Raw genomic sequence first — 14,794 nt, forward strand, 5'->3', positions numbered from 1 at the left:
ACATAAATTAATTGATTCAAATGAAATAGACACATAAGTGTTTAAAAAGTGGTCAAAATCTTTCGTAAGATGAACCTGAAATTTGAGGCCAAAATCGGTCCTTACCAGACCTACTCCTTTTATGGAATATAGACTTTACAGCCAGATAACATTTATATTACTGCCAATGACTTAATTTGTTTTGTAATAATATACACTTATAACCTATTTCCTATAGGTAAGGAGACAACCATTTGATATTCTGCATGTAGGGTGGGGCATGTAGCTCTTCAAATGTAATATAGATTTAACTTATTCAGTGTGTACAGACAGACAACATTAATAACAAAATTCTAAACTTAATATATATTTATTATTTATAATACTGTCTATTACACAGTAATACTGTTTCCCTTGCATTGCACAATCTTAGCTTTAGTTCATGTAAATGGTTATAATTCTATAAGGTAACATTACATTTACTGACAGCAAAACAACAACATATAGAGTATAATTTATCTAAACTACTGAGCAAAGAAAAGAGAAGAGAACTGTAAAGAAAATGTGCAGATGAATGTATCATATTGATAAACAATCTAAATAAGATCAGATATCTCCCTCCAATGTATTACTTTACAATACAACTGTGATATCTGAAACATCAGAGGACAGTCAGAAATTGGTTGTTGAATTAGTTATAGGGGAGATAACTGCAAATTAAAAAAATTATCTACCATTACAATGGATACAAACCCAAACATTGAAATTTACATTCTGTAGATTTGTAATTGCAACTTTGCCATGTTTTTTCTACATTGGTTAGAGGTATAGGGGGAGGGTTGAGATCTCACAAAAATGTTTAACCCCGCCGCATTTTTGCGCCTGTCCCAAGTCAGGAGCCTCTGGCCTTTGTTAGTCTTGTATTATTTTAATTTTAGTTTCTTGTGTACAATTTGGAAATTAGTATGGCGTTCATTATCACTGGACTAGTATATATTTGTTTAGGGGCCAGCTGAGGGACGCCTCCGGGTGCGGGAATTTCTCGCTAAATTGAAGACCTGTTGGTGACCCTCTGCTGTTGTTTTTTTATTTGGTCGGGTTGTTGTCTCTTTGACACATTCCCCATTTCCATTCTCAATTTTATTCTTAAACTTTGGTGTAATGAATATACATAAGATGGCTGAACAGAATAGTATTGCACAATTTGTAAAATCATAGCATAAAGTATTAACTGCTATTTAGAACCTTAGATTTTTATCTCTTTCGATGCAATATAATGCAATAATAGAATGTCATGGTATGCAAACAATTAAATATACACATTTTAATGATATGATTCAATGCAAACACCAGGGATCAATTTCTATATAGAATTTTACAGACAAAATGAATAAAGCAAAGCTAGAAAAATCTACTGTGTGTCCAAATTAACCTAAAAACATTTCTGAGGGAAGATTAACAAACTATTGGACTGTTTTAGCCTTGAAAATGCATACATTTTGAAAAAGAACATTTAATGTATGGCACTATATCTGAACACACTTTGGATAAAAGATATTAATCTATAAACATCTATTGAAATTTGTATGTACAATGTATGATATTTCATTCTGCTACATAAATCTCCAAAATTTTCAGCAGTATTTAAAAACTATGCTTGAAAGTCTTGTAAAACTTGAACTATGTCTGAAAATATGTATATACAAATTAAACTATAAATAATGCTTTTATATAAAAGATCAATGGTAACTACAAATATAAAAAGACACTTTAAAGGATGCACTATCTGCCGAAAAAAATCATTGAGGTACAACCTATTCCCATCCTTGTACATGGCCACCTTCAATAATCAGTTTTATAAGAAACTATCCAAAACATACAAAAAAAAAAAAACAAACAGGAAAAACAAAAATTAAAAAATTTCAGGACAAAATTAAACAAAAAGCCTTTAATAACCCCCCCCCCCCCCCTGAAATTTTTGTTACATGTTTTGCTAAATTTGTTTAGAAACCTAACTATGACAATGTATGAGTTTTGAAATTAAAGATTATAACAGAAACAAATAAAGATCTGAATAATAATAAGTATCATGATTTATATGGTCCACAAAAGCTGCCTTTTTGTAAAACAAATTGCAATGTAGATATGCAGATTTGCATTACAATCATGTATAGTTAAATTTATTCTAGGTGAATGAGTGAGTGAGAAATACATATAAAAAATAAATCATATACCTGATTTTCTATTTATTTTGTACCCTGGTCATTAAATTTAAAATAACTTTCCCTGAAATCTGATTTGATTGAATAAGATTTTGATTTATTGCAGTTGTGAATATTTTACAGGAAAATATGAATATCTATTTACAATTTAAAATGACAAAGGCACTGTAAATATCAAATGACCAAGACCATGATAAACTACTGGCTTGTGTGTTGAAATGATGTATGATGTCCTATTAGTTTTCAATGGTTTTACTGACCAGTATAGAATTGTTTGTTAAATTTACCTTATCTAAACTATCCATGATGATTTAAGATAATATATGTGCTGGTCATGCACTTGCTTGTGACACTTTAAAATATCATACATTTTTCTTACACAATATCAAGACTAAAAGACAACAAACATTATAAGATCTAACATGAGAATATAATAAATATGCAAGTTATAAATGTAAAAACATTAGTATTTATGAAACAACAATATAAAAAGAAAAATAAATCTAATGCATGACTAGTGAATAAGCACTATAAATGTATACGATATGTTAAAAATACATGTAATATACATGTATTGAGAAGTTCATAAAAATATAGTTATTTCATTAAATAATGCAACAAAAATCATTATTTACAAAACTGTTGCCATAGAAATTATATATCTACTAAAAATTTATGATTTATTGAGCTGTCATTTTACTATATTCAAAGTAAAACCTCCAAAAGATTTATTTCTTAAAGCCATTACCTCTTTGATGATTTTGAGATCAATAACAGACATAAAATACCCTTTTCCTTTTCTTTCAGGTTAAATTGTCTGCAGTTTTTTGTATTGCATTGAAAAGCCATATGTTTTCTTTTTCTATATAGCGTAACAAAGTGTTATAAATACTGTAGAACACACAAAGCAATTTTTAACATGTCAGAAATACTGGAAGATACTTATTAGTATTTGGAAATTTTTAGATAGTCTTGGGAACTATAAGGATTTTCATTTTAAAAATGATGCATGCTAATTTATCTTATTTTTTTGGTGATGTACTAAAAAATATATATGAACTTTTCTGCATAAGTTGAGTATAAAAGATCAGTTAAGGCAAACACTTTTTTCATTTAAAATATCAAAACTACTTCAGCATTAAGATTTGTTTATAACTTTTAGATAAATTAAAAAATACCAGCATTGTTAAATATTACATGCATTCAACTAGTAAAACAAATTCAAAAGTGCTATTTTGTATGACAGAAAAGAAGTCAATAAAAGTCATTAAAACTAGACATGTCAAAACAGCATGTATGACTTACTTGCAAAAAATGCTGAAAGCCATTTTTAGGAGCACATATTTTTTGCTATATCAGTGGAACATAACCAATTGGTCCAAGACCACAATTATTTCGTTGTGCATTTCTTTTAGAACATAAATGAAAATAAAAAAAATCCCACCAGCGCTTTCTCAAAGAAATTTTTACAGTGTGTTGTACTACTTTTGGGACAAATTATATCAATATTATAGAAAACTTCAAAGGCTCTAACTCAAATTATGGACAATTTTATGTTTTGGGCGTCTTGAAATCTTTTGACAGCTTCCAAGTGCTAATTCTTAACCCTTTTCAGCTGGACCAAATTACTACTTTCCTTTAAAATTCTGGACCCAAATTTTTTTACAGTGTAATTTCACCCCCCTACTTGCAATTTGAGGCATTAAACATAGAGGAATAAATTTGGAAGGGGTATAAAAATTAATGGCAAGTAACCCACTGTCAACACTAGGGACTTTATTCGTGAACAACGAAAATCAAGGGACGACAATTGTGGTCTCGGACCAATTGTTTCTCATTAAAGTAGACAGAAATACAAAAACATCAGCTCAGTATGAGAAGGTGTTTAGGAAAAGGTTTGTATAACTGCTATTTTCATGAAATTTCTACAGTCCATAGCTTAATTTCAGAAAAAAACCAATGGAGTGGAACCAAAAGTAAACTTGATCTGAAATCATCATAGCAGACATACATATCAATAGTAAGCTCTATATAAGATGGGGTTTAGAAAAAAAATATCTGTATAACTGATTGTTGCAGAATGAAGGAATGATGGAATGTCATTTGTTTTTCCTTATATGGTGTACTGTAAATCTCAAATTAATACTGATGGTCACTATATTAAACATTTAAATTTAAATAAAAATCAGCAGTATCAAAATCACATTTATAAGAAAAGAAATGGTTTACCAATTTTTATGCTCTGCTGCAAAGTTTCTTAAATTTTGGGAATATTGAATATAACAGAGGTAATATCATCTACTAACACTGGCCTCCATTTGTCATTTTTTTCTAAATTTTAAATCTCAAAGATTCAAACCATTGTGTATCATGCATAAATTTTAAGGTAAACAAAATAATTCCAAGTTTTGAATTAAACCCTGACAAATGATACATTTAGTTTTGGGAGTCCTTTCAAAACAATCCCTGCAACTAAAAACATGCTGACAAGGAAGAACTTTCACTCCTAATTCGTTCTCAAAGCAGATTTTACAATAAAGTCTATTCTGTAAATAGGATAATTTAGATTGTAAATCTCCCAACTGTTGCTGAAGTGCTGCCTTTGAAATGGTGCTTTGCTTAATGGCAACATTTTCTTGCTGCAAATCATTAACCTTAGATCTCAAAATGCTGTTTTCTTCTCTATATCTTTTTCTTGTCATCATCAGTTCAGCTATAATATTAAAAAAAAAAAATATTCATTAAAAATCTAGATCATCATATAATGCCATTTTATTATAGAATTACTAAAGAATAAAAAAAAAATATGTATGCCTTTACTTTACCATACACTTTTTTGATATTTGTCTGTCATAATAAAAATAATTTTGGAGTTTCAGTTTCATCAACAACTTAAGAGCTTTTAAGGAGGCTCAAGGGTACAAAAAATTCAGCTTAATTTAAACATTATCTTTTTCATTACAAATTTTATTTATTACACTATTAGTTGTTGATTTATGATATGATACAAAAATCAACCAAAAAATAGATTTGTTTTGACCAAGAAGACTTTTAAAATGTTTATATCATTGAAAAAGCTCCAAATCATCTCCCTTTGGTCGAAAATTGCCATTTTTTGGGCACTAAAATTGAAATATCTTTTTTAACTCATCATTAACATATACTTATTATTATTTTTGTTCAAATAAGCTGTACTTAAACTAAGCTATTGTAAAATTTATGTGATTTCTGTAAAAAAAATATTATTTCGATATTACCTTTTTTTCTCCTATCATTTTAACAGAAAAATAATACCTGAACAAAAATGCATGCGTCTTTCAAAGTCAGATTGTGATCTTAAATGAATAGTGACCCCATATGTTTATTTTATTTTTCTATTAAGTATAGGATAAGTTCATTTATAGAGAAAAAATAGCGAAATCCTATATTTAAAATAAACAAGAGTGCACACGCTGAAATGTCTGGCCTTCTTTACTAATCATTGATATTATGTTGATAGTACTAAATATAAAGCTTTATTACATCTGTCACATAAACTTAACATTAACCAAAAAACCATGAAAAATAGGTCAAGGTTAGATGAGTCATGCCAGGCAGGCATGTACAGCTTACAATCCTTCCATACAATAAATATAGTTGATCTATAATAATTGCTTATAGTTTAAAAAAAACAGACCAAAACACAAAAACTTAACACTGAGCAATGAACCATGAAATTGAGGTCAAGGTCAAATAAAACCTGTGCGACTAATATATAGATTATTAAATATTTCCATACACCAAATATAGTTGACCTATTGCATAAAGTATTAGAAAAAAAGATTAAAATTCAAAATCTTAACTATGACTACTGAACCATGAAAATGAAGCCAAGGTCAGATGACACCTGCCAGCTAGACATATACACCTGAAAATCATTCCATACATCAATTATAGTAGACCTATTGCATACAGTAGTATAAGAAAAACAGACCAAAACACAAAAACTAAACTATAACCACTGAACCATGAAAATGAGGTCAAGGTCAGATGATACCTACCAGTTGGACATGTACACCTTACAGTGCTTCCATACACCGAATATACTAGACTTGTTGCTTATAGTATCTGAGATATGGACTTGACCACCAAAACTTAACCTTGTTCACTGATCCATGAAGTGAGGTTGAGGTCAAGTGAAAACTGTCTGACGGGGGTGAGGACCTTGCAAGGTATGCACATACCAAATATAGTTATCCTATTACTTATAATAAGAGATCATTTAACATTACAAAAAATCTGAACTTTTTTTCAAGTAGTCACTGAACCATGAAAATGAGGTCAAGGACATTGGACATGTGACTGACGAAAACTTCGTAACATGAGGCATCCATATACAAAGTATGAAGCATCCAGGTATTCCACCTTCTAAAATATAAAGCTTTTAAGAATTAAGCTAACACCGCCGCCGGATCACTATCCCTATGTCGAGCTTTCTGCAACAAAAGTTGCAGGCTCAACAAAAATGATTTATACCTGTTAGCCCCCTTAATAACTGTAATTTATTGCAATTTATGTAATTTTCCTTTAATCCGTTGTGTAATAATTTTTCATGCTACTCAGTGGAGATAAAAAAATATATCTAGTAACTAAGGGCCCATGTACCGTTGTGACATGTCAATGGAAACATCAACTTTGTCATAGTCAAAATAGCAATAAACAAACTTTCAAACTTGAAGCTGTTGCCCTTCTATTAGATTGTAGCTGAGAAACACCATCTCATTTGAAAATAAATGGAAAATGTGTCCCTATGGACACAAATGAGTTTTGTGGTAAAAAGTATTGTGTATTAGTTTCATTACATTTGGTTGAGGCAAACTTAAGAACTGAAACTAGAAATTTCCCAAATTTTCCATTTTTAAAGAAACATTACTCTAGAACGGTTAAAGTGATGCCACCAAAATTCAAATTTGATCTGTGTTTTGTGGTAATAAGCATTGTGTGTAAGTTTCATAAGATTTGGTTAAGGCAAACTTAAGTTAGAGAACAGAAACTAAAAATTTTGTAATTTTTCAATTTATAAAGGGGCATAACACTAGAACAGTTGAAATGACGCTACCAAATTTCAAGCTTGATCTGTATTTTATGGTAATAAGCATTGTGTGTAAGTTTCGTAAGATTTGGTTGAGTCAAACTTCAGTTAGAGAACGATGACCAATTTTGGGACATACATACGTAATGTACTTACTTAAGTACGAAATATTATTCCAAATTGTGTGTTTTTTTCCATTTATTTAATATTACTGAATTTATCTATTTTAATCATAATACTTGTAGATACTATGTTTTGAGTATTTGCGCATATTTAACATTGCGCTGATATAAATTGTAATTTTTCCCATTTTTTAAGTTTTACGACGTTACCGCCTTGACGTTTGTTACGTTGTCCAGAGCTCATATTCATTGCAAGTTAGTAATGATTCTGACAATCGTTATTTTGCATACAGAGATTATATTCAGTAAGAAATATATATGTATATTTTAAAGAACTATATTTATCTAAAGAAAAAATATTAGAAATGTAAAAGAACTTTAATATTTATTTCAGCTAACTTTTTAATTTAACAGCTATTTATGAAGTGTGAAAGAAAGGGATTCCTATTGTTTGTTTAGTATAATGTTTCGTGTTTTTAATTTATATCTTTATAATGTATGTTAATGTGCATTTGCATTTTATTGTAGAGAATCGCTTGTTACGATATAATGCCAAATGATAAATAAAGATACGTATAATTGTAACCGCATATCCACTTTATAAACTTTATTTGATGTGATCTGTACAGTGTCATTAAAATACATCCTACCTATATTACCTTTCTTTTCTTCATAAATACTATGGAACTCTATTGGAATAGGGTAGAAACCTGAAAATAAAGTTATGTTCTTAATTCACGATGTTCAAACGAACATAACATATTTATGTGCTAAATTGCTCTATTTTTCTTGTACAACTCTGCTCCTAATTTCTGTTCTAAACTGACTCCTATTGTATATATGTATATAAATAAGACAAGAATAGTTCTGATACTAACAGGCATGGTGACCATTTCTATTTATTCATCATAATTCACAATCTACTAGTAATCAATTTTCTATAAATGTCTTTTCATTTCATTTCATCAAACAATGTCCTAAACATCTCTGCATAAACACTTCATCATATCAAATCTATAAAATAAACATTACAAATCAGTATACTATATACACATATCCACTACAGACATCTTATACACATTTAACAATACAAAAAAAATTGTCAGCAAGTCGAGTGGTCACCACCCAGCCTTCGATAAACTTGAAAACCCGTTTTCAATCTATTATATACCTTACTAATTTGCATAACTAGTTTATTCTATTGTTAAACAATAGACTAAAATAGATCCGAAAATTCGTACGCATACCGCACATAAATTTATAAAACAATTTGTCAAAGTGAATTAAATCTCCATAAAAATATAATTAACAATATGATGTGAAACTGTTCAGAGAGGAAACTAGAGGCTCTAAAGAGCCTGTGTCGCTCACCTTGGTCTATGTGCATATCAAATAAAGGGCACAGATGGATTCATGACAAAATTGTGTTTTGGTGATGGTGATGTGTTTGTAGATCTTACTTTACTGAGCATTCTTGCTGCTTACAATTATCTCTATCTATAATGAACTTGGCCCAGTGTTTACAGTGGAAAATATTTTGTAATAGTTTACAGAATTTATGAAAACTGTTAAAAATTGACTATAAAGGACAATATCTCCTTAAGATGTCAATTGACCATTTTGGTCATGTTGACTTATTTTTAGGTCTTACTTTGCTGTTCATTATTGCGGTTTACAGTTTATCTCTATCTAATTCTATAATGATTTTCAAGAGAATAATCTAAAAATAACAAAATTTCCTTAAATTACCAATTCAGGGGCAGCAACCTAACAACGGGTTGTCCGATTCATCTAAAAACTTCTTGACCTGATAAACAATTAAACCTTATGTCAGATTTGCTCTAAATGCTTTGGTTTCAGAGATATAAGCCAAAATCTACATGTTACCCCTATGTTCTATGTTTAGACACGGTGGTCATCTTGGTTGGCCTGGTCACCAGACACATTTTTCAAACTAGATACTCCAATGATGATTGTGGCAAAGTTGAGTTAAATTTGGCCCAGTAGTTTCATAGGAGAAGATTTTTTGTAAAAGTTAACAACGATGGACAACAGACGCCAAGTGATGAGAAAAGCTCACTTGGCCCTCTGGGCCAGTTGAGCAAAAAATCTTTCTGAATAAAGACACAGGAACAATTTATTACGCAGGAATTTATACCAATGAGATACATCTATATACAGAACCCATTCATGCCTTTCTCCCCTTTCTAGTTGACTATATAGCTATGTGGTATGGGCTTTGCTCATTGTTGAAATTAAGGCCAAATAAAAGTATATGTGTGGTTCCAGTAACCCTACCGTCCCTACTTTTTCGGCTTAAAAATAGCCTACCCTAAAGATTTTATTGTCATTTTTCATTAAGCACTGTTAAAGTCAGAATGTTGCTCCCATAGACTCAATGTAAAAAAAAAAACATAAAATAAAAAAAAATCCCTACCTACCTAACCTAACTTTTTTTCAGATGTAACTGGAACCACACATACTTTTTTATTTGGTTTAATTTCAGTGTCATTTGGTATCTTGTGAAGAGTTGTCTCATTGGCAATCATACCACATTTTCTTTATATATACAGGAGGAATGTGTAGCACCAGATGTATAAATATAAAATTTAGTTAGATGAACATGTTAAATGTTGGAAAAGACCAACTGAATGATGAGTCCAGGTGCTAAATAATCATTTTCATAAGTGAGATACAAATAACAGTTGCTGAAACATGTAAACTGTTAACACAGAGGTACATCTTGTAAAATATTCAAAGTCAATGAACCATGACTGACGGTGCAGGACCATACATTCTCCATAGAAATAAGATATTCCATTACTTCTACTATTGTATACCAAGTATCTTTGACCTGCCACTTGTGGTTCCCCATAAACTGACCTAATCACAAACTTATACATGTCAAATAAGCAAAGATTTTTAAGTCAATAAACAATGACTTAGGAGGTTGGGGCCAAATAATTTCCATGGAAATAAGATGTTCTAATGTTAATACAACTGCATACTGAATGTCACTGAACTATTACTTGTGGTTTCCCAAAAACTGACCTAACCACAAGCTAATAAATGTCATAGCGGGACAAACAAGAATGTGTCCACAGTACATGGATGCCCCATCTGCACAATCATTTTCTAAGTTCAGTGGACCGTGAAAATTGGGTAAAATCACTAATTTGTCACTAGATTGGACTTCAAGTTCATCAAAAACTACCTGGACCAAAAACTTTAACCTGAAGCAGGACAGACTGACAGACAGACCGACAAACAGATGGACGAATGAACAGATGTACAGACCAGAAAACACAAGGCTCATAAATGGGACCTAATAAATTGGACATAATAAATAGGGCATATAATTTAGGTCAAGGACGATGGGAATATGACACACAAAACTTTGGTTTCATATAAAATATATACAAGGTACGTGTATGAAGCAATTCAGTCAAGATTCTACCATCTGAAATATATAGCTTACATGTAAAACAAATAGAATACCCTGCTCACATTCTATAACTTTTTTTTTTAAAGTGAGACAATAAAAACTACCGTATTTGCTGAAATTCTGTTGAAGGATAATTCTGATATCTTGAGGTTTCCATAAGTTCATTTTCAATAACACATCTTCCATTTGTTTCTTTGTTAATTCTTTTGGGAACTCTTTGCCTGGAATTCTTTCCATGCCTAAGTTTATGGCCCATCCCTCTAAATTTTGTATGTGTTCTATATTCTTCAATACTACTTCAGCCTTTCTCCTTTCAACAGTGAAGATTCCTGAAAGATCAAGAAAAAAGCTTGTATAATACATGTATAAATTTCTTTTCAGTTTACAAGATTGAAGTTCATAGAATAACATTTATCATGCGTGCTTAATAACGAATCCTAACTCTTATGCATCAAAACCAAAAATTAAATATAGAACAAGGAAAACCAAATAGGCATGGAACTATTATATTCACCAATTAACAACTTGAGACCATATTGATAGTTTGATAATATACATATAAAACTGGTATCAAAATGATTTGGAACAGGCACAAGTAAATGTATAAGTACCTGGCCACGTCCACTTTTATTTTTGTCCATCTGATGAGTTAAGCCTTTTTCAACTGATTTTTATAGTTTGTTCTTATGTTGTACTGTTATACCACTGTCCCAGGTAAGGGGGAGGGTTGGGATCCCGCTAACATGTTTAACCCCGCCACATTATTTATGCATGTGCCTGTCCCAAGTCAGGAGCCTGTAATTCAGTGGTTGTCGTTTGTTTATGTGTTACATATTTGTTTTTCGTTCATTTTTTTTACATAAATAAGGCCGTTAGTTTTCTCGTTTGAATTGTTTTACATTGTCTTATCGGGGCCTTTTATAGCTGACTATGCGGTATGGGCTTTGCTCATTGTTGAAGGCCGTACGGTGACCTATAGTTGTTAATGTCTGTGTCATTTTGGTCTTTTGTGAATAGTTGTCTCATTGGCAATCATACCACATCTTCTTTTTTTATACATACAGAATGTGGCAGGGTTAAACAACTTTGTTCTTATGTTGTGCTGTTACACCACTTTTCAAGGTTAGGTGAGGGTTTTGCACCCACAAACATGTTAAACACTGCCACACTTTGTATATTCCTTCCTTAGTCATGAGCCTATAATTCAGTGGATGTCCTTTGTTGCTGCATATACTATTTGTTTTTTGGTTTATTTAATCAGCCCAAAGTTTTCCTCATTTGTCAGGTTTGGCCTTTTTAAAGCTTACTATGAGGTATGGGTTTTGCTCATTGTTGAAGGCTGTAAGGTGACCTATACTTGTTTACTTTTTAATGTCATTTGGTCTCTGGTGGAAAGTTGTCTCATTTGAAATCATACCACACCTCTTCTTATTTTTATATTCTGTACAAATACAAAATGTAAGCCCTTTACAAGATTTTTCAGATTGTATTTTGGTAATTGTTTTGTTAATTCATCTATTTCCAACAAAATTAGAAATCTTTTAAATAGCAGTTTGTACATTAACTGCACTTCTATAACTATACAGGAAACTGTTGTTCTGACAATGAATGTTGTTTGTTGATGTGGTTCATAAGTGTTTCTGGTTTCTTGGATTTTATTAGTATATACCGTTGGTTTTCCTGTCTGAATTGTTTAATACAAGTCATTTCAGGGTCCTTTATAGCATGCTGTTTATGGTGAGCCAAGGCTCCGTGTTGAAGGCTATACTTTGACCTATAACTGTTCAGGGATCTCCATGACCGGTTTTATGTTAAAATATCTTCCCCCACCATCAAATCATTCACGCCATCGTTAAACTATCTTCTGCCATCGTCAAATGATTCCTGACATCGTCAAAATTTGTTTTCGTTTTACTAGCCCCCTGCCATTTTTGTGAGCAATCATAATCAAATGCATGTTATTGCATTACCCTTATGCTTTTTGTATTATAATATAAAGGGTCCTCCTCATTACATATGAATGCATGAGGGATATCTGGATTAAGATCACTAATCACTTGTACAGGTAGATCAACAACAGTCTTTACATTTGCATTTACAAAATTGAGCCAAAGACATTCTAGCATAAAGTGTGTCATTGTGGTTCAAATACTGCTTTTGGGCTACTATGCAGAGTGAACTATAGAAATATCACTAATCACTTTTATATTTTCTTACATTTACTTATATTCTGATATATTGTATATATATTACCTCTGTCATTCATATATCTCATAGCTTGTTTTACGATTTCCTCTGTAATATCTATGTTGACTGAAAATATAGCCTGAACATAAGCCTTCTTTATTTCCATCTCATAATCTATTTTGACTCTCCTCTCTTTTTTAGGAGACACACTCTTGTTGGTACATGTATTTTGTTGTTTACTACCTCTTCTTGACATCTGCCTTCCATACTGACTTTTTCTTGGTACACTGAACTTTGGACTTGGAGATGATGATTGTTTCTTTGTACTAAAAATGTTTTCTCTTAATCCATTAGTAATCTTCTTCCTGAACCAAATACCTAGTATAACTAAGAGGATAACAAAGAAAGAAAATAAATGATGTAAAAACATATGCAGCCAAGTTCCAACAATATCTTCCACAATACACATTGTGACTAAAAGTAACAATGTTAATATGATTGCAACAAATACATTCGATGTTTCTTTTGCAGGACCACAAGTAAGCTGTGGAAAGTTTACTTGGAATAATTTGATGGAGATAAATCCAATAAATACAGTAAACAATATTCCAAGTATAAGAATATAAATGTCCTTTTCTGCTATTTGCCACATTTTTTTTCACTCTTGTTTACTCTTCTGTCTTGGATAAAAACTTTTCTTCCTTTCTGAAATTAAGAGAAAGAATTTATTATATTTTATATACTACAAAATGTTTTCTATGTTAACTTATGATGCAGTAAATTTTTTTGGTTCAAAATTTTCTGCAAAAAGAGTATAAATATACAGTTATACATATTATATATATATATATATATATATATATATGTCGTGTACAAGTTGCAATTTTGTACAGGTTATAACATGTACAAAAATATTGTACATGTTATAACCTGTACATTGCTAAAATACAAGTTATAACATGTACAAAAGTACCTCATACATGTTATAACATGTACAAAATATTGCTTAAGGTAGCACTACAGTCTAACAATGATTTTTTGAAGATATTTTTTTTATCACATAATTTTGAAGTAAGTATTATTCTGCACAGTTTGTAAAAATCCCAAAGTCATTATCATATCACAACAGGGAGTAAATTGATAATGAACTTATGTAAATAAAAGCACATGGTAATTAATCTAAATATATAGGCATTTGGGAGGGGCTAATATGTCAATCATCTGTTGATACCAGTGTCCAGCTGTTAATCCCCGACCACAAGATAAATATTGTAGTCTTATCTCATTGTTCTGCAACAAAAATTATTTATATAACATGGAAGTGAACAGAGAAAAAGAAAAAATATAAGGAGAAAAAATATACCAAATATGAAAAACAAATTCTATGGAAAAGAGTGGGAAAGTATTTTTGAAAGCCTCTGCATGACTGCCTGTATAAATTTCTTCTCTTCGATCTTCTTCATTTAAATACAGTTTTATGCATTTTAATTAATTTTCAGTTGATGTGTAATTTTTCAGTTCCATTAAATTAAAAAATCATGTGGGGAAAGTATATTTTCAAGAAGAGGGTGGTCTTCATCTTTTTATGAACATGTTTTTTGATGCATACTTTTGATGTTCTAGCTAATTTCAGACATAGTTTATTTTTTTTTTTTTTAAATTCAAATGAAAATTATTCTTTATATATATAGAGAATAATGATGTTAAACATTGATTATATGCAGCTGGTCAATTCTCTTATCTTAGACTGCCTGGAAAGAGGCGGAGT

At 30.8% G+C, this 14,794-nt stretch overlaps 1 protein-coding gene across 2 annotated transcripts in view; it reads right to left on the bottom strand.

The window, feature by feature from the left end:
- Positions 1–337: 337 nt before the first annotated feature.
- Positions 338–14,794, bottom strand: part of LOC143085485 (uncharacterized) — a 29,031-nt gene continuing 14,574 nt past the window's right edge. The window contains exons 2-5 of one of the 2 annotated variants that reach the window (XM_076261855.1): positions 13,093–13,731; positions 10,944–11,168; positions 8,054–8,104; positions 338–4,914 (exon numbers count right to left, since the gene is read on the bottom strand). In XM_076261855.1, coding sequence (XP_076117970.1) covers positions 4,583–4,914; positions 8,054–8,104; positions 10,944–11,168; positions 13,093–13,678 — 1,194 coding nt within the window. In that variant the 5' untranslated portion in view covers positions 13,679–13,731 and the 3' untranslated portion in view covers positions 338–4,582. Of the gene's footprint in view, positions 4,915–8,044; positions 8,105–10,943; positions 11,169–13,092; positions 13,732–14,794 lie in introns of both variants that reach the window. The other variant, XM_076261854.1, reaches the window with a different exon arrangement.

The sequence above is a fragment of the Mytilus galloprovincialis genome, chromosome 8 (assembly GCF_965363235.1).
Source record: "Mytilus galloprovincialis chromosome 8, xbMytGall1.hap1.1, whole genome shotgun sequence".
In the NCBI taxonomy this organism is placed as follows: Eukaryota; Metazoa; Mollusca; class Bivalvia; order Mytilida; family Mytilidae; genus Mytilus; species Mytilus galloprovincialis.